General features: G+C 36.9%; 1 protein-coding gene and 1 long non-coding RNA gene across 4 annotated transcripts in view; one reads left to right on the forward strand and one right to left on the reverse strand.

The window, feature by feature from the left end:
- LOC120229465 overlaps positions 1–5,574 on the reverse strand; it is a 128,676-nt gene extending 123,102 nt beyond the window's left edge. Inside the window, exons 1-2 of one of the 2 annotated variants that reach the window (XR_005527739.1) lie at positions 5,424–5,574; positions 3,863–3,952 (exon numbers count right to left, since the gene is read on the reverse strand). This is a non-coding gene — a long non-coding RNA (uncharacterized LOC120229465). Of the gene's footprint in view, positions 1–3,862; positions 3,953–5,144; positions 5,320–5,423 lie in introns of those variants that run through there. The other variant, XR_005527740.1, reaches the window with a different exon arrangement.
- Positions 5,575–5,736: 162 nt separating this feature from the next.
- Positions 5,737–19,031, forward strand: part of DPYD (dihydropyrimidine dehydrogenase) — an 821,052-nt gene continuing 807,757 nt past the window's right edge. For both annotated transcript variants that reach the window (XM_039228461.1, XM_039228462.1), the window contains exon 1: positions 5,737–5,853. In XM_039228461.1, the coding sequence (XP_039084392.1) occupies positions 5,815–5,853 (39 nt within the window). In that variant the 5' untranslated portion in view covers positions 5,737–5,814. The remainder of the gene's footprint in view (positions 5,854–19,031) is intronic.

Here is a 19,031-nt window from a genome sequence, read left to right on the forward strand (position 1 = left end):
AATACTGTATGGCAACAGTTTGGGTCAAGTACAGCAATTACTCACTGCCTCAGCTCTAGCTATCAGAGCCTCTTTTCCCTTCTATTGGGACACCTCTGGCCTTGCAGCCTTTGCACAGGTTGTTTTCTTGCCTGGAATGCTTTTCTCTCTTCCTTTTTGCCTTCTTAACTGTCTCTCAGATCTTAGCAGCAAGGGTATTTCCTCAAGAAGTCCTTCACTGATTTCCCAGGTCCCTCTTCTAGAACAGTCTTCTGTTTTTCCTTGATACTGTTATTGACAGTAGATATTATATTATTGTGTGATTACTTGACAAATGTTCACCTCCCTAGACCATCTCAAAGCTGCATAAGCATAGAGCTCACTTCTATTTTGCTTACTATGGTGTCTCTGGTGTTTTGGTGTTAGTGTTGTTATAACTAGTGCATAGGAGGCACACAGTTATTTGTGATATGAATAAATGTATGAACAAATTCAGAAGTATTTCAGAACATGGAAATAAGTAAGACTTTATTATATGAGATAATTTTTTATGTTCAGACATGTAGATAATTAAGTACATTTTACATACAATATATTCTATCTGTTAAGTAACTTACAGTGGTGAAAATGCAGCTTAGGCCCTCTCAATAGTGGACTCTGGATAGCAATGTGCATGCAGGAAGTTTATTACGAAGCACTGTCTAGATGAAGACTTCTGGGGATAGGAGATAAAGCAGGATGGACAGAAGGAGAATTTGTACTCTGCTGCAATCCCAACAGGTGTCTCAGATGATCACTCAAGGGATCTCTAAAGTTGGGATGGCCCTCAATAGACGTCCTGAATAGACAAGTGCCAGGCCTTTATAGACCCACATCAGTCCTCATTGGATATCTGCTACCCTGGGCAGAGGCATGATCTTCTGGTGAATGGCTCTTTGACCAGGGACAATTTCCAAAGAGGGACCTAGCAGAGATCTGTCATCCAGCAACACTCCCAGCAGTTGTAGAAATTAGTATCTGAGTCCTGAGTGGATTGGGAGGAAGGATGGGATTTGTGAGGCACATCACTGGCATCCACTACAGATGACTAAAAGGAACAATAGTGAGTAATTTACAGCGAGGTTCTATCTCAATTCCCAATACAAATGTACCTGAAACTGAAAGAATAAAATCCCAGCAAGAAAACAAACTGACAGCTTTAAATGGAAGTTGCAAGAATTACGGTGACTTTTCATGGTGGGAGAAAAACAAGTCCAAAGAAAATACTTCCAGGTAATGAGGTAATATTCATTCTAGAGGATATATTCCTCCCACTTTAAGTCAGATAACTCTATCAACTTCCTATTCACACTGGATTTTACCCCAAATCAATCATGGTCAATCACAGACCAATGACTTTTTTTTTTTTTTTTTTAAGAATATGAGGATCAGAGAGCATTATCTTTAAATTCTTAATACTTAACTAACATTACATGGTATTTTACAATTTACAAAATGGGATTACATACATTTTGACATTTAACTCTCATAACCCCATTCAGTTAAACCACTTACTCAAAATCAGTGCATGACAGTGTGTGTTTTAAGCTAGTGGTTTAAGGTTTATAATAATAAGGGTAATGTCTTTAATATGTGCTGAAGTATCACTAAATGACTATCACAGTGCTTGAAGGAATAGCACTCAATAAATAACTGTTGAATAAACTTCTGAGAGGGATTAGTAGTTTTTGTGCTATCTGTGCTTCTTTTATGGCATTATACATATATGCATATATATAATATACATGTAGCATCCATGTGTATGTGAGTGCTTATAAAGGATATATTGTATATGTAGTTGACTAAATTATAACAAGTTTATTCCATATAATATGAACTAATATGTACATTATGGTCTTCTTGAATAGGAATACTAGAGGTTTTTGGACCCAACTGATTTTTAGTCATTATCCTCTTGGTCAGTTTGGATAGGAGTTAATCTGGACTTAGAAAGTCAAATGGGGTAAAATAACTCTCATGATTAAGGTCTTAGTTTTTGGGAGAAAAGCACCTCCCAAAGAGTGTCTGGGGAAAAAAATCAAACTGCTTAATGCTAGACTACAAGGGGAAAAAGAAAGCATATGGAAATCTGCATTTTTATTGTGTTTCTAAATTTGTAGTACTGTATAACTTTTCAGCAGTGAAAGATGACTCATAATCTTTCCTTTGAATTATGGCAATAATAATCATAATAATAGTATTCATTTGTGTAATGTAAACTATTAGGCTGAAATTCATTTTGGTGAATTTGTACACTACTAGATGAGCTGTTTCTCCAAAGCCTACAAAAAAATTAATGTGGAACACCTGATATTTGACGCTTCCAGATGGAGGGACAGCTTGACAAATGCCATCATAATTTACAACTTTTAAAAAGTGTGGTGTGAATGCATTTGCAGTAAGCTTTAAACAGCTTGGATTATTTACAGGTACAACTGTATTTAATGTGGAATTTCAATGGATTTAAAATATTATTAGAGGGGCGCCTGGGTGGCTTAGTCGGTTAAGCGTCCGACTTTCGCTTAGGTCATGATCTCGCGGTTCGTGGGTTCGAGCCCCGCGTCAGGCTCTGTGCTGACTGCCAGCTCAGAGCCTGGAGCCTGTTTCAGTCTGTGACTCCCTCTCTCTCTGACCCTCCCCTGTTCACGCTGTCTCTCTCTCCTAGAAATAAATAAAACATTTAAAAAAAAATATTATTAGATTCAATCACTGATCACAGAACATAGGTGTGGCATGTGAGCAATGTGATTAAACACTTTATTTTTTTTTATTTATTTCTAGGAGAGAGAGAGACAGCGTGAGCAGGGGAGGGTCAGAGAGAGAGGGAGTCACAGACTGAAACAGGCTCCAGGTTCTGAGCTGGCAGTCAGCACAGAGCCCGATGCGGGGCTCGAACCCACGAACCGCGAGATCATGACCTAAGCGAAAGTCGGACGATTAACCGACTAAGCCACCCAGGCGCCCCTTAAACACTTTAATTAAATATCTTAGAACAGGATACATCTGTTTGGTGAGGTTGGGGCGTGATAAAAAAGCACCTGAATTTTCAATTGTGTATTTGATTACTGAGTGTCACTGAAGAAGTTCTTACCCTTGGAAAGACAGCATATTTTGAACTTATCCTTTGGTGAGTTAGGAGAATAATCATTATAAAAGGCAAATATGGCATTAAAGTGTCTACCTCTTGAGGATAACTTGGATACTTGTACCCATAAAACAACTAAAATATGGATTGCTAACTGGTAAGACTTGTAGTAGAGTGTAGTCTAACAGAGCATATAAGTGTCTGTCTCTAGTGATTAGGAAATTGACTATTGAAACTCTCAGGTTAAATTGGAGGACTTATATATGTTATATATATATATCACTCATATTATAAATATATTATCAATATGGTATTTTATAACATATTATAAATGTTATCTCTGTCTGTATGCATTTACTCTTTTCCCCTAAATATGTGTATGCACGTATGGGTGTACACATATATTAGAAATATTACATACATTATAATAGTATTATTATTCATAATGTATATATTTTTCATATATTATAATTTACATATATTATATAATCTCCCCCAGGAGGATACAGATGACTTTGGAGGTGTGTAAGGTATGGTTGTAGGAAGATTCAGGAACATCTGACTGTGGAACATTACTTCATGAAAAAGAAACTAGTTTGACACATTTTAGGTAGAGATTCATTGAAATATACTGTGATTTACTTCTCAGGAATAAGTGGGACACTGAGAAGAATGCATGGTAAAGTGGAACTGAAGTTATTGAAATGAACTGTTTGATGCATAAACCACCTTCAGAATCTACTATGTTTATTCACTCACCAAGTATTCTTGGTCTCTTATGCTTCAGTTCTGGGCTAGGAGCTGACTATCCAGTAGACAACCAAGGTTTCTTTTCCTGGAGCTTACATTCTAAGTAGAAGACAGATATTAAACAAGTCATACTTAAATAAATATGCAAATAAAATATGATCAGGCTATGATCAGGATGTTATAAAAGAGACAGGGTTATGGCCCATGGCCATAGGTGAGGTTGGAGAAGGGTGGGGCGGGTTAGTAAGAGGTCACTAGAAGTTTGTATTTATTGACTGCAATGCAAACTACGGAAGGATTTATTCACTCTGTGTGAGTGTGAGTGTGTGTGTGAGTGAGTGAGAGAAGAGTCAATTAATACTGTTTTTAAAACTCAGTCTGGAGTGGAGAGGGGTAGGTAAGGTAAGAGTAGAAGAATGGAATACCATTGGACCTTCGTGGATGGAGTGAAAGTGGAGAAATGAAGAAACATTCAAAGATCATTTAGGAGGTTGAATTTTGAGAGCTTGGGGATGGATAAAATGTGCGAGAAAACCAGGATTTTAAGGTTTTAGCTTCCTAGTTTTTCTTAGCAGTACAATTTGATTCAAGAAAATGTATCCATTCTCTGTCTAGTAAATTTCAGGTTCTGGAAGGTTATCTAATGGTTTGTTTAAAGAAGTCTTCCCAAATCGTTCAAGGTAGTGAGCATTTAACACCCCAGTTACTCTCTCCCATTTCTTTTTGATCTTCCAACCAGGCATCACCGTTTCTTACTATTCTGCAACTTGCTTACTAGGAGTATAATCTCCATGAGACTAAGGTACTTCCTGAAGACGGATTATATCCAGAGTACCTAACAAGGGGTACATTGAAACTGTTCAATAATTATTTGTTGACTGAAATGATAAATGAACTAATGAAAGAATAACGATACAGAGGAAATACCTGAATCCAAGGTGCTCACAATCTAGCCAAGAGGATCAAGAAGTGTGGTAAAAACCTTACCTGAAGTAAGCAGGTAGTGCTATGGGAGAAGAGAAGAGGCGGTATCTATCTAACCAGGAGAATAGAGGGAGGTCTGGAGACAGATAACACTCAAAGATCAATGTCTTCTGGATTGAGACCGTCTCTAAATGGAAATCACCCCCCTCTCCCCAGCAAGCTCTATAACAAAACATAAAGCTTTCTTCAAGGAAGCTTCAAATTTTAGAAATATATTTCTACGTGTATTTAAGGAGTCGTTAGAATGGATTGTCCTGCAAAGATACAACCTTGATTTTGTACCACCGACAGCACTTAGAGTACTTACTACTTGCCACTTCTGGCTGTAGAAATTTTGCTTGTCTCTCTCCCTGGGCCCCCTTGTAACACTGTGTCCGCTCTCCCGGGTTTTGTCTCCTGTCGAAGACCCGCGCCCTTGCCTTCTCCCGCCTATTTGATGGATGAATGCTGGAACGTTTACTACCTCATCCATGAGGAGTTCCAGAAGGTGCAGCTGCCCATAAGCCAATGTTTCTGCACCTTGAGGGGTTCGTGAGGAAGGAAAGAAAAGGAGCAATTTGTGACTTAGAGCGCCAGTTGCTTTTACCTTTAATCCTGTGGGTCTCTAACATGTGGCCCCAGCCTACCAAGCTCAGGCTCTAACAGTTTACAGAGCGAAGGTCAGTCCCGGGTGCGAGTGCTCTCTCCCTTCCTTCCTTCCGCCTGTGGAAGGAAAACAAGCCGCCAGCGTGGGGGATGGGCCGGGCTCCATTCAGCGCCCTTCCACTGGCAGTGCGGGGCGCTGGGAGCCGCGGGGCGGAGCCCGCAGCCCCGCCCCGGGGGCGTGGCATCCCGGCGCCAGCCCCGCCACCTCACAGCGGACCCTCCGCTTCCTATTTACTCAATCGCTCCGGCTTCCCGTCACTTCGCTGTCTTACCGGAGCTTGAGGACGCTAGGAGGGTCTGTCACTAGGAGACTTCAGGCTGTAAACACTGCCATGGCCCCCGTGCTTAGCAAGGACGCGGCAGACATCGAGGTACCGACTGCGCGCCGGGTCGCCGAGGGCGGGAGGTGGGGGGCCCCGCTGGTGGGTGTTGGGGAGGCCGAGGCAGTCGTTCGGGAAAGAGTGGGAGACCCGGGAAACTTTGCTTCCGCGGGAGGTGTGCGAGGGAGGTGGAGGAGCAGGGAGCCGGAACCTGGCGTGGGCAGCGGGGCACAGAAGCGGCGGGGTCCCGCGACTGGAGGGGGTACCTTTTGGGCTGGGACCTGGGTGTTTACTTACGAGGGGATTAAGGGAGCCTGTCTTGTCTTGCTCTGAATGGTGTGACTAAGAAGCACAGGAGTTCCAGTGAGAACTCTGGAAGATAGGAGGTCCCATTTCCCTCCCGGTCTACCCAGGCACTTACCCCTTTCCCCACCCGTATGCATTTCGGGGCACCTGTCTGCTGCCCCCACTTCCAATTGCTGAATCCTAAATATATGCAAAAGTGGAGTATAGAAATAAAGGAGATCTGTGTGTCAGCTATTCTAGCAGTTCCTGCTAGCCATGGTAATGCTTATGAAATTATTTAACCTAGGGAGGAAGGGAACAAAGTATTGAGAACATGAAAAATGCAGTACTATCGGAAATACATAAACTGTATTTTTCTTTCATCTCAACAGTTTTGATTCCCTCTTCCACTGTTTCTTCAAAAATGTCATCTTTCTTCCTGTGAATAAATACCTGAAATGGCATGACCATTTACTTTAAATTCTCCCTAAGACCTTTATGTATGAGATGGGAAGGATTTAATTTTAAAGAGTGATTTTAGACATACCCAATTTAGCGTTGTGAGCTAAGATAAACTGCTTTTTAGTTTTTTGTTGTGTTTTGCTTAAGGCTTTTCTTTTTTGAGTCTCCTTCTCTGATAAAATCTCTGTATATGTGTATACATGTATGCTTTCTCTTTTTTTTTACATGACAAATTTCTCTTTCCTCGGTCCTTTCAGTGGCTTAAGTAAAAGTTTTAAACCACCTGTTTGCAGAATAGCTGTTGATGCCACATTTTTCCTCTGCCATTGATTGAAGTAACTTTGTGTTCTGTTGGGAGAAGGTAGTCATGTTTTCTTATGACTCCATACATTGGTTTGGGAAAAATCCATTTTAGAAGAGTCAAATTATATTGTAGTGACCTCTCTGGTTAATTTATGTGCGGTTTCTCTTCTGGATAGTTTACTCCTTCATATTGATCAGTAAGATATATTTAACCCAATATTTATTCATGTGTGCACAAGGTAAAGGATACTCGATTTATGCCATTGTCATAGTCCTTTTTGGTCCTTGTTACTTTGACTTAATCAAATCTTTTTTTTTTTTTTTTTTTTAACTAAGCTAAATAGCAAACTTTTGACAGTGCTCAAGCAGTACTGATTTTAGAGTAGAGTGTCAGAGGGCAGGTGGCCTTTGGCTTTTAGAATGGGATGTTATTTGTTTAACTGATTTCTTTCTCTATTTCTCTTGTAGTTGTCTTTGAAATCAGTTCTTAACCACAGAACACTAAAGAAAAGAGCCAGTGAAACATTAAATTACTGGCTTAATCTCATATGTTGTTTGAACTAAGACCCATTTGAGAAGTCCACGCCCTTACACTCACCTCAATCTAAGTATAGTCTATGGGGTTAATCTGCCTGATATTATTTATAACCTAGAATATTGGTATTTAAGGTTTTTCAGGTTTTATGTAGTTCTTGTATGTAGCACATTTTAATCAGTAACAACTTCCATTATACATAGTATATATTTTTTCTCTCAAAGTAATACCTGTGATTCATGAGCTAAAGTACCATGAGAGAGTGTGAAATTAATCATTAAAATATAATGCAGTGAGGAAAAATACATTAAGCCTACAGGAACACATTCAAGCATGGATGTCTCAGTTGATCCTGTTGATTCACCAAAGGTCATTTTTGTTTGAAGAATCAGAATGAATTATGAAAGCTCGGTTTTCTATCAAATTTGAATACATTCATTGGATTCCCCTTCCTTGAATGAATTCATTAAGACCATTGTGTAGAGGTTGATCTGTGACCATTGGTTTAGTCTCAACTACATGGAGTAATCTTAAAAAAAAAAAAAATCAGTATGGAACAAAGTAAATGTTCACTTGATAAATGAAAAGAACAGCGGTGATGATTGATGACAACCCACTATAATAGTGATTTAATTTTCCCCACAACCTACGTACAGAATCTCAGGGTTCAGTGAAGCAGCCAAGAAATATCTCTGAGGGAAAAAAGTTACTGAGGTATACAAAGTTTCTTTGTGTGTTCATTTCAGAATGTCTAGCCTTAATTAAATATTACATCAGGGTTTGAAGGATTGGGAGCATGAAAAACAATCAGAATGGCACCAGACCCCAAAAGTGGAATATTCCAGGCTGAAAGATAGGCATAACAATGATGCATAAGTAAGTAATAGATATTAGTTGATAGAACCTAGCTCATATACTCAAAACTTGTTACTGTGGTAATTGTAGAAGCTGCATGAGAAGTGAAGTTGTCTTCGTCGTTGTTGTTGTTTTGTTTTCCCTGACACACAAATGTGATTCAGACCCTGGGATCTGGAGCTAGCTGGATTGAGGTCTAGTTTAGCTCTTTTAAGCTGTGTGACTTTAGGCAAGTTACTTAGCTTCTCTGAGTCATATTTGCATAATCTGTTAAAGAAAATTATAATAGAAATTTTAATAAACAAATGTCACAAGTTAACATATTCTTGTTACAGAAAGAGACAAATGTTAAAAAATAAAAATATGAATAAATATCTGGGGAAATGCCTGCCAGTGAAAAAAAATAGTATTCTAAACTCACTAACGGTGGCTATGTACTTTTAAAAAATCATCGTACTTTGTGGGATTACATTTTGGAAAAAGTTGAATTTTGTCAAGGATGACTTTTGAACACAAATTCTCCTGGGAAGGTTTCAGAGAAGGTAAATATCCAGGATTGATCACGTAGCCTGATTTAAGCAGTACCTTCACAGTACTTCATTTAGTTTGAATTGATAACCAGTGTAATGCCAATATCTGCACATTTAAAAGCAAGAATGATTTTAGAAGAGTGCACTTTTGTTCAATGTCCTGTTCCTCTTCACTGACATGGATAATTGAGAGTAGACTATAAAAGTATAGTTAAAAGAAAATGTATGCAGCTGAGGAAAATGTATGTAGCTGCAGGAAGCCTTTAACTTTTTGAATAATAGCAATTTTGATAAATATTTAGAACCAAACTAAATTGCTGCCTACCACTCTAATGCTTTCACAATCATAAGTCAAGGTCCGTTCCTTGAATTATCAGCTAATGAGTATTTCATATTTACCCTGAATCAGAAACGGATTTCAGTCCATTGTTTACAGAATCATAGTGCATTTCAAGTCAAACAGAAACAGTTTCTGAATTACTTATACTCTAGCTTCCCTTTATTTAAGAAGATAACTGAGAATTTTCTATGTTTATTAATTAAGAAAATAAGTTAATAAAATGATGGGCTTAGAAAATGGGAGTGTAATGGAAACAACTGGGAGAAGAATACATTTTAAGGAGCATTTTGTAAAAAGGGGAGGCATGGGTTATGAATTAATTGGTAGAAATGGGAGAAAATATTTCAGAATCCCCTTTATCGTAACTACTTTTGTTCTTGGGGGAAGGAAGTGTTATGGATCCAAAGCAGAGAATAAAGATTCAACTTTGCAGAAGCTATGGATTATTTGTTTATTTCAACTTTTATTTAATTTTTTTTTTAATGTTGATTTAATTTTGAGGGAGAGAGGAGCATGAACAGGGGAGGAGCAGAGAGAGAGGGAGACACAGAATCTGAAGCAGGCTCCAGGCTCTGAGCTGTCAGCATAGAGCCCATTGTGGAGCTGGCACTCACTAACTGTGAGATCATGACCCAAGCTGAAGCCGGAAGCTTAACCTACTGAGCCACCCAGGTGCCCCTTGTTTTTATTTTTTTTTAATTTTTTAAAAATTTATTTTTTTTTAATTCAGTGTATAAATGACAGTTCTTTTTGTCTCATTTCTTTTATTGATTGGGCATCACCAATCTAAGAAAATGCTATCTTAACTTGCTAAAGCTTTAAAATTTTTTTTTTAGTTTTTTAAACTTTAAACCTTTTTTTGAGTTTGAGTTGTTAAAAATAAGCTTGTTCTCCCTATTTTAGTGTCCTGTGGACCATACTCAAAGCATTTCTCCTTTCTAAGAAATTAAGCTGGCAGTAAAAATGTGTCTGATTGTGATTTGGGAAGTTACTTCATTACAAATGATAGCTCCTTATAGTGTTCAGGTATATTTCTAGAGTTAAGCATGGCCATATGTATATTCCAGTATAGTGTTTGTTTTTTTTTTTTTTTTAATTCTGCCTCCTGCACATGAATTCAGTGATCAATTTTAGTAGTTTAATTAAAAACTGTGAGATTAATGACTAATGATGAATCTATCACTAGGGAGATTTTTACATTGGATCGTCTTAATCTTAATCATAGCAGATAGTGTTGTAAAAATGTGTTGGAATTCAGTAGTCTTCTTTCTTACACTCTGGAAGAAAAATTCAGTTTTGGAAAGCTGAACATTTGCAATAAGGAATTGATAAGAATATGAAAAACATCTAGGGCCAAAATACTGAGAAAATTGGATAATCTTCAAGCAATCATCTTTCCTTAACTATTTGAATACAGCATTTTACCAAACTGTATATAAACAAGAATGCAAAAACTGAAAAATAGACCTTCCTGTAAAAGTAAACCTATCTGGTAATTGTGGGAGAATTTTTAATAATCATATTTGTTATAAAATTAAGAATACTAAAATTAAAAACAATGAAACAAAAAATCAAGTTATAAAATAATAAGACAAAGAAAATATGATGAGATTTGTTATAGTGCAGGCTTGAAGTGCAGCTAAAGAGGATATTGAAAAGTAGGATTGGCCAATTTATTTTTCTCCCTCTTAGCTATCTACAATGATATAAATGAGGTAGAAACCTTCAGTCCTTAAAACTATAAGAAAAATTCTACATCGTTTATACTATGCCATAATTTAAAATCTTTAATAAGGCATTCTAAGATTATAAATTTACCTCTAGTCAAGATTTTGATTTTCAAATGTGACATGTTTACCTTCAGGACTTCATTTGCTCTTAATCTTCTATATCAAAATAGAAGATGTTTTTTGGCCTCCAACATTATTAGTGTGGCTGTTCACAGTTAACTGGAGCCAGTTATACTGAGATAACTCTTAATAGGATTATATATTTCCTATGGCTTGTAATTATTACTTCTTCCATTGCTTATAATTAAAATGTTAGGCTAGTAGATGTGAACTCAGTGTATTACTTTTCTTTTAGAATGTTCACTACAGATATATACTTACTGATATTAGGAACTCAGTACTTTTATATAAAGTTATTTAGTTTGTATTTCACAAATCCATCTTCAATTCTTGGTTAAAGAAGAAAGCATTGTACCTGGGTTCTAATCCTGGTTCTCTTTTTTTAAAATTTATTTTCATTTTTTATTTTTGTGATTCTGGTCAGTTCTTTCCTGGACTGTCATTTTTTTTAATCAATTGGATTTATGCTTGATTGTTTAATGCAATAATGATAATGACTAAATGGTCTCATATATGTATAATGCCTCAGACAGCATCTTTCACATAAAATATATGCTTTTTAAATATTAGTAGTTCTGAGGCGCCCAGGTGGCTTGGTTAAGCATCCAGCTTAACTCAGGTCATGAACTCATGGTTCATAAGTTCAAGACCCACATTGGGCTCTGTGCTGACAGCTCAGAGTTTGGAGCTTGCTTCAGATTCTGTGTCTGCTGCTGTCTATGGCCCTTCCCCACTCATGTTCTGTCTCTCTCCCTCTCTCTTTCTGAAAAATAAACATTAAAAAAATACCAGGTACTTCTTTTAAACATCATTATTGCATATATCATGTGTCTCATGTAAATGTCAGTTGGCTGGAATTTTGTTCAACTCAAAAAATTAACTAGGGGTATCAAAGCCTATTAAAATATGTGAGGTGTGGGGGGAAGTTAATGAAATTAAAAAAGAATTATGAGGATGTATTTTGCAGATATATTTTATAAAAAAGTTCCTTAATTTTATTTGTCAATATTAGCAGTGAGAAGGGGGAGTTTCTGAATTTCAGATCAAATTAAAGAGATCCAGTTCATTTTGCTTTTTACTTCCATTTAAAAAAATATATATTTAATGATCTCTGTACTGCTATCCCTCTGGTGTAAACTGAGGGAGATTCAAAGAAGTATGTGGCATCTGTTTTGTCTATATGGGATTATTTACATCTAACCCACTAGGGAATAAGACTCAAATCTAAGGCTGACCTCCCCAACTCTTATTGTTTTATTGCAGTGTACATATGGATTGATTTTTCAGTGTTTTCCTGAGTGTTTTGAGACTCTTGTCGGGACCAGTGTATTGGTTAAAATTATTTCTTGGCATTCTGAATGATATATAGAAGGGATTTAATATTCTACTTTTCTGAAAAGAAATCTCGACACAATTATTAAAAAAAAAAAAGCCCAACTCATATCTGTTTGTACAAACTGGACTAAGCTTATAATGTCTCTAAGCAAGTATATTAGCTTCAGAGAAAGTTTTTTTTGTTTTTTTTTCCCCCTTAGGCTTCTAAGCATCCCTGTATTTTTTCATAAAAACTTCTTTTAACTCCTAGGAAAGAAAGAATTGGAGATCAGCCTATTTTGCACCATGAAAATGTAAAATGTGCTCTTTCTGAAAGATGACTCAAATATTAAACATTTTAATATTAGGTTATGATGATTTTATTTCATTGAGAATTTCAGCTCGGTTGTGTAATAGCATTCTCACTATCCTCTACCTCTATCATAATAATTAAAGAGACAATCTGTGTCCCTACCTCCCAGGTGCTTGGAAATTGATATTATGAGTGCTTATGAATGTCCCCTTGAGGCACTGCTGACTGGGCCACTTTGAAGAAAAATCTCTTCATCAATAATGAAGCCCTGAGGGCCACTTCTCAGGGGACCCACACAAAATTACATGTCAACTCCAGGCCTGATTTATACAGATGGCGCTCATGGATGGAGCCCTGACTGCACCTCCTCTTCTCCCATATTTTATTACCCACTGTTCTGCAAATCTTCCCCACTGCCCCCTTATTTACAGTTCTCTCTCCAAACTTCATCTCCTAATTTTCAACTTGTTTTAACTGCCCACAATTGACTCACCACACTAAATTTTTTTTTGCTTAATCTTTGTGAAATCCTTTGAATGATCTTAAAAATTGACTACAGCAGCATGTTAAAACTTTAAAAACGTTAGTTTGTCTGATGTAAAAGCCATGTGAAAATCTCCAAAACAATAGAAGAGATTGTGTGTTTATTGTATGTTAATTAATATAAGTATTCTGGCATACAGGACAGGCCTGCGGCTATGTTTGCACTACTTGTTGGGTCCCTTGCTCTCTGACCTTGAGGAAATCGTTCAGCTACAGTGAAGAGTTTGCTGACTTCTCAATGAGTTTGCTATTGATCAGTCTTGTAAGGATAGTTTGTAATAAAATATGGCATTGGTGAAATTGTTTGGAAATGTGACGTGCTGAGTGGTCACATTAAGGAAATGCAGATGTGGTGTTGTCATAGCTACTCTATTTTACATGCTAGGTAGCATTAAGTCTACCATTTATACTGATTGTATGGAATTGGTATACTTACTGATCTTTAAATTTTCATCATGCTTTACTGATCCCTTTTCTTTTTCAAACAAATGAGTTAAATCGAAATCTTTCCTGAACATACAGAAAAAGTTCAGTCCTTATATGGATGGAGTTTTGTGAGGGTGATCTCAAATTTATAAATTCATATTTTGTGTCTCTTGGCTAATGGCATCCTTAACTAGAAATTACAGGTAGAGATGCGAAATAAGGAGCTGAGACTCTCTTAGCAAGTTTCTCCGGTGTGTTTGTTGATTGACAACTGTCATTGGAAACCAGAGTATAAATTTTGGGGTTTCTAGCCCAGAAGAAATGTAAGTTACCTTTCTCTGACTCCTTGTAAGAGTACCACAGTGACCTCAAAGCTTTGCGGACTTTTCTTTCAAATATGTTTACATGGTAAATATTGGGCAGTACCAAGTAGAATGCTTGATTAAAAATCTCATACTTCAAAGAAAGATATTCAGGTCTCCTCACAGATTTAAAGTGTTAAATAATAGAATAACAGATTTCACAACAAAACGCTTTTTAAATATTTTTTTTTCATTTCTCGGATTAAATTTTATTTGTTTATTTAAAATTATTTGAGAGAGAGAGAGAGTGGCAGAGAGGGACAGAAGGAAAAAGCGAATCTTAAGCAGGCTCTATACTCAGCACGGAGCCCAATGTGGGGCTTGATCCTATGCCCTAGGAATCATAACCTGAGCCAAAATTGAGATTTGGACTCTCAGCTGACTGAGCCACCCAGGCACCCATACTGTGATTTAATTTCTAGAATTATTTTTCATGATCTTACATGAATTTTTTCCTAAACGGTTTTAATCATATTTAGTTTTATATTTATTTTCTTCTCCATTGAGAACTATTTCCTCACATTCATACTAACTTTTAAAATAGTTTTGGGGGGGCGCCTGGGTGGCTTAGTCGGTTAAGCGTCCGACTTTCGCTTAGGTCATGATCTCGCGGTTCGTGGGTTCCAGCCCCGCGTCAGGCTCTGTGCTGACTGCCAGCTCAGAGCCTGGAGCCTGTTTCAGTCTGTGACTCCCTCTCTCTCTGACCCTCCCCTGCTCACGCTGTCTCTCTCTCTCTCTCCTAGAAATAAATAAAACATTAAAAAAAATAAAAAAAAATAGTTTTAGGGGCACTTGGGTGGCTCAGTCAGTTAAGCGTCTGACATCCGCTCAGGTCATGATCATCTCACAGTTCATGGGTTTGAGCCCCACATTGGGCTCTGTGCTGATAGCTAGCTCAGAGCTTGGAGCCTGTCTTTAGATTCTGTGTCTCTCTCTCTCTTTCTGTCCCTCCCCTGCTCACACTGCCTCTCTCTCTCTCTCTTTCTCAAAAATAGTGGAGATATCAAAATTTATTCAATCCTCTTCTTTATTATCAGATAATTACATTGTTTTTAGTAATATTTATAATGCTTCAGTAACTTTTTTCCTTAAGACATTTTGCCTAGAATACACTTGAAAGGATTGACTTCATTGATGTATCGTGCGTTTCAGTTTGCCATTTCATCTACCTACATGATTCAACTTAATTGTGTGTTTTTTAAAGCATTTTTAAAAGGAAAAATGGTCCATTATTGGGTTCAAAGACAGAAAAGACAAAGTGGAATTGGAACCAATTACTCATTTGCCTCAGTCCCCCACCACATTCAAGGTTAGAGAACACTTAGGCCTCTTGAATGTAGTTTCCCTCGAGGTAGATATGACTTCATTTGCACTCAGTGCTGATTTGATGCTTTGTTCTAGATCATGGCTTGATTGCCTGATGTTTCTTTATTTTTTTCTGCCAAGAATGAGGTTGGGTTCAGGTTGTTATTTTAAGTGGATAAATCTAAGGTTTTTATCTTGAATGAATAAATAAATAATAACACCAACTGCAGATGTTCCAAAGTGTGCCCGCAAATGGAAATTTTTGTATTATACCTTCTACCCTGTACCCCTCCTTCTCCTCAATGGACCAGGTTCCCAATAGATTCTTTCACCCTAGGCCTTTATATCAGAAGTGTGTGTGTGTGTGTGTGTGTGTGTGTGCATGTGCACACATGTATAAAAGCACGTGTGTATGTGCACTTTTTTCCTTCTTTTTCTTTTCCTTAATGTACTCAAGAAGAGGAAGAGAGTGGTGAATGTAACTATTTACACTCAGCACATTTTTCTTATCGTGACAAACTTGATATGGCAAAAAATTTTTTGTCTAAGATATGTTAACCAAGATAATTTTGATTCATGCTACATTTTAAAGCTAAAATTTGCTTGTAACCTGAGCTCTGAACATTGATATGTTTAAGTCTCTCTTTTTTGAAAGAGATAAAAACATTTGCAGAAGTTTCTTATATGATCCATGCAAATCACTGCCTATCACCACCTCCATCCCAAGAATAGACAGTAATTAAAGTTTATTCTTCATACATGTTTAAGATCACATTATTATGAAAGGATTTAAGAGGGAAATTATCAATGGTAGGTATGACTGTTTTAAGGATTTAAAATATTTTTGAGTTGTATCCCTCTTTCTACATCTGTTATCAGTGTATTAGTGCATGTGAAATGATATCCTTTTCAACATTAAAATTTATTTTAAATTTTTTAGTGGACAGTTGTGTGAAAACTCCTGTATTTATTTTGTATTTGTTTGAATATTGGTTAATTTGAACATCTTTCTCACATTTTAAAATAGCTTGACAAGCCAAGTACTTTAACAGAATTTTAGTGTAAAAGAAAAATGGAAATAGAAATACAAATAAGAAAGACAGAAATATCTTTCAACAAAGTGAGTTTAGAGGGAATACACTTCAATATAGTAAAAGCCATGTGTGAAAAACCCTCAGTTGACATCATCGTCAGTGGTGAAGACCTGAAAGTTTTATTTTAGATGAGGAACAAGACAAAGATGGTCCCTTCTCATCACTTTTACTTGACATAATACTGAAAGTCCTACCTGCAGTAATCAGACAAAGAAAGAAAGAAAGAAAGAAAGAAAGAAAGAAAGAAAGAAAGAAAGAAAGAAATGGAATCTGAATTGGTAAGAAGTAAAACTGTTATTATATGCAGATGATGTGATACTAAATACAGAAAACTCTTAAGGACTACACCAAAAAACTTTTAGAACAAACAAATTCAGTGAAGGTAAAGGATACAAAATTAATATATAGAAATGTATTGTTTTCAAAATCCTAATAATGAAGTAGCACGTGGAGAAATTAAGAAAACAACCCCATTTAAAAATCACATTAAAAAGAATAAAATACCTAGAAATAAATTTAACCAATGAGATCAACCATGTGCATTCTGAAAACTATAAGACATTTATGAAAGAAATCGAAGATGACACAAATAAATAGATCATGCTCATGGATTAGAAGAATTAATATTGTTGAAATGTCTATATTACCATAAGCAGTCTACAGTCAATATGATCTCTATAAGATACCAATATTTTTTTTCACAGAACCAGAACAAATAATCATAAAATTTGTATGGAAACACAAAAGATTCTGAAGCAATCTTGAGAAAAAAGTAAAATAAAGCTGGAGATATCACAATTCTAGATTTCAAGCTATATTTCAAAGCTGGAGTGACAAAAACTGTATGGTACTGGCACAAAAATAGAATGCAACAGAATAGAGTGCCCAGAAATAAATCCACATTTGTATTATTATTTGTCAATTAACCTATGACCAAAAGAGGCAACAATGTAGATGGACCTAGAGGATATTATGCTAAGTGAAATAAGTCAGACTGAAAAAGACAAATACCATGTGAATACTCATGAATTCACTTATATGTGGATTCAAGAAAACAAATCATATGAACAAACAAATAAATAGACACATAAATACAGAGAAAAAACTGGTGGCTGGCAGGGTGGGGCAGATAGGGGGTAGGCAAAATAAGTGAAAGGGATTAAGAAGTACAAACTCCCAGTTACAAAATAAATTAATCATGGGGAAGAAAAGTACAGCATGGAGAATACAGTCAATAATACTGTAATAACTTTATACGATGACACATGGTAACTACACTTTTATGGGGAGCATTTCATAATGTATATAATTATTGAATCACTATACATCTGAAGTTCATATAATATTGTAAGTCAATTATATTTCAATAAAGTACATGCACATGCAAAAGAAAAGTAGAAATAGCACTGATTTGGGGCGCCTGGGTGGCTTAGTCGGTTAAGCATCCGACTTTCGCTTAGGTCATGATCTCGCGGTTCGTGGGTTCGAGCCCCGCGACGGGGTCTGTGCTGACTGCCAGCTCGGAGCCTGGAGCCTGTTTCAGTCTGTGACTCCCCCTCTCTCTGACCCTCCCCTGCTCACTCTGTCTCTCTCTCTCTCCTAGAAATAAATAAAACATTTAAAAAAAAAAGAAACTTAGATGTTAATGAATTATAAAATCACAAAATCAATACTCTTTGGGAAACATATTATCCACTAAAAGTAACTTCAGGCAAATTCAGAAGCAGCAATGGACTAGTAGGCTTGGTCTTTTATAGTATTTACTATAATGTAATATATAATGGATCATTATTGTTTATTTCAATTAAAATGAAAGTGATTAAGAATGTAGACTCTGGGGGCTCCTGGATGACTCAGTCGGTTAAGCGTCTGACTCTTGATATCATCTCAGGTCATGATCTCACAGTTCATGGGTTTGAGCCCTGCATCAGGCTCTGCACTGACAGTGTGGAACCTGTTTGGGGTTCTCTCTCTCCCCCTCTCTCTGCTCCTCCCCTCCCCTCACTCAAAAATAAACTAATAAACTTAAAAAACAAAGAGTGTAGACTCTGGAATTAAAGTGCTAATGTCCATCATATCCTGGCATGCCACATCCTAGTTTTTGACATTGGCGAACAAGTAACTCTCAATTTTCCATGTTTTAATTTCCTCATCTGTACAATGGGGACAGTAACAGTACCTATATAGTAGGGTTATTATATGGTTGAAGGAAATACTACATTCTTATCATTTTAATAGTCTCAGCAAATATGAAGTTAACACTAAATATTAAAATGCTAATGTCGCTGGGTGAATTGGGAACACCTCATACCCTGAGGCTTTGACCTAGTCCACTCCAAAGGTGTCACCGAACGCTCTTGCTTTCCTCACGAAAAAGAATTCAGGGACAGACAAAACATAGTGGATAGCAACAGGAGGAAAGTTTATTAAAGCGAAGGTATACTCTTGAGATAGAGTGAGACAGAGAATGCTGCCGGTACCAGGGTTTGGGTTTCTTTTATTGATGGTTGTTAACAAGGGGGTGGGGATTTCTTGGAAGCAGAGTTTCCTTCCTGCCTTTCCTACCTTGTTTGGGCCTGGCTTTCTGGACTGCTTTGTCAGTCATCTTGGGCCTGTCTGCTTTAAGCCAGCTTTTTGTGGCTTTGTTTTGAGGTGCTACCAGGATAGGCTTCTGATTTTCTCCATAGCTGGCCGGTACTTCCTCTTTGCTGG

The sequence above is a fragment of the Hyaena hyaena genome, unplaced genomic scaffold (assembly GCF_003009895.1).
Source record: "Hyaena hyaena isolate Hyena2069 unplaced genomic scaffold, ASM300989v1 scaffold_32, whole genome shotgun sequence".
NCBI classification, from domain to species: domain Eukaryota; kingdom Metazoa; phylum Chordata; class Mammalia; order Carnivora; family Hyaenidae; genus Hyaena; species Hyaena hyaena.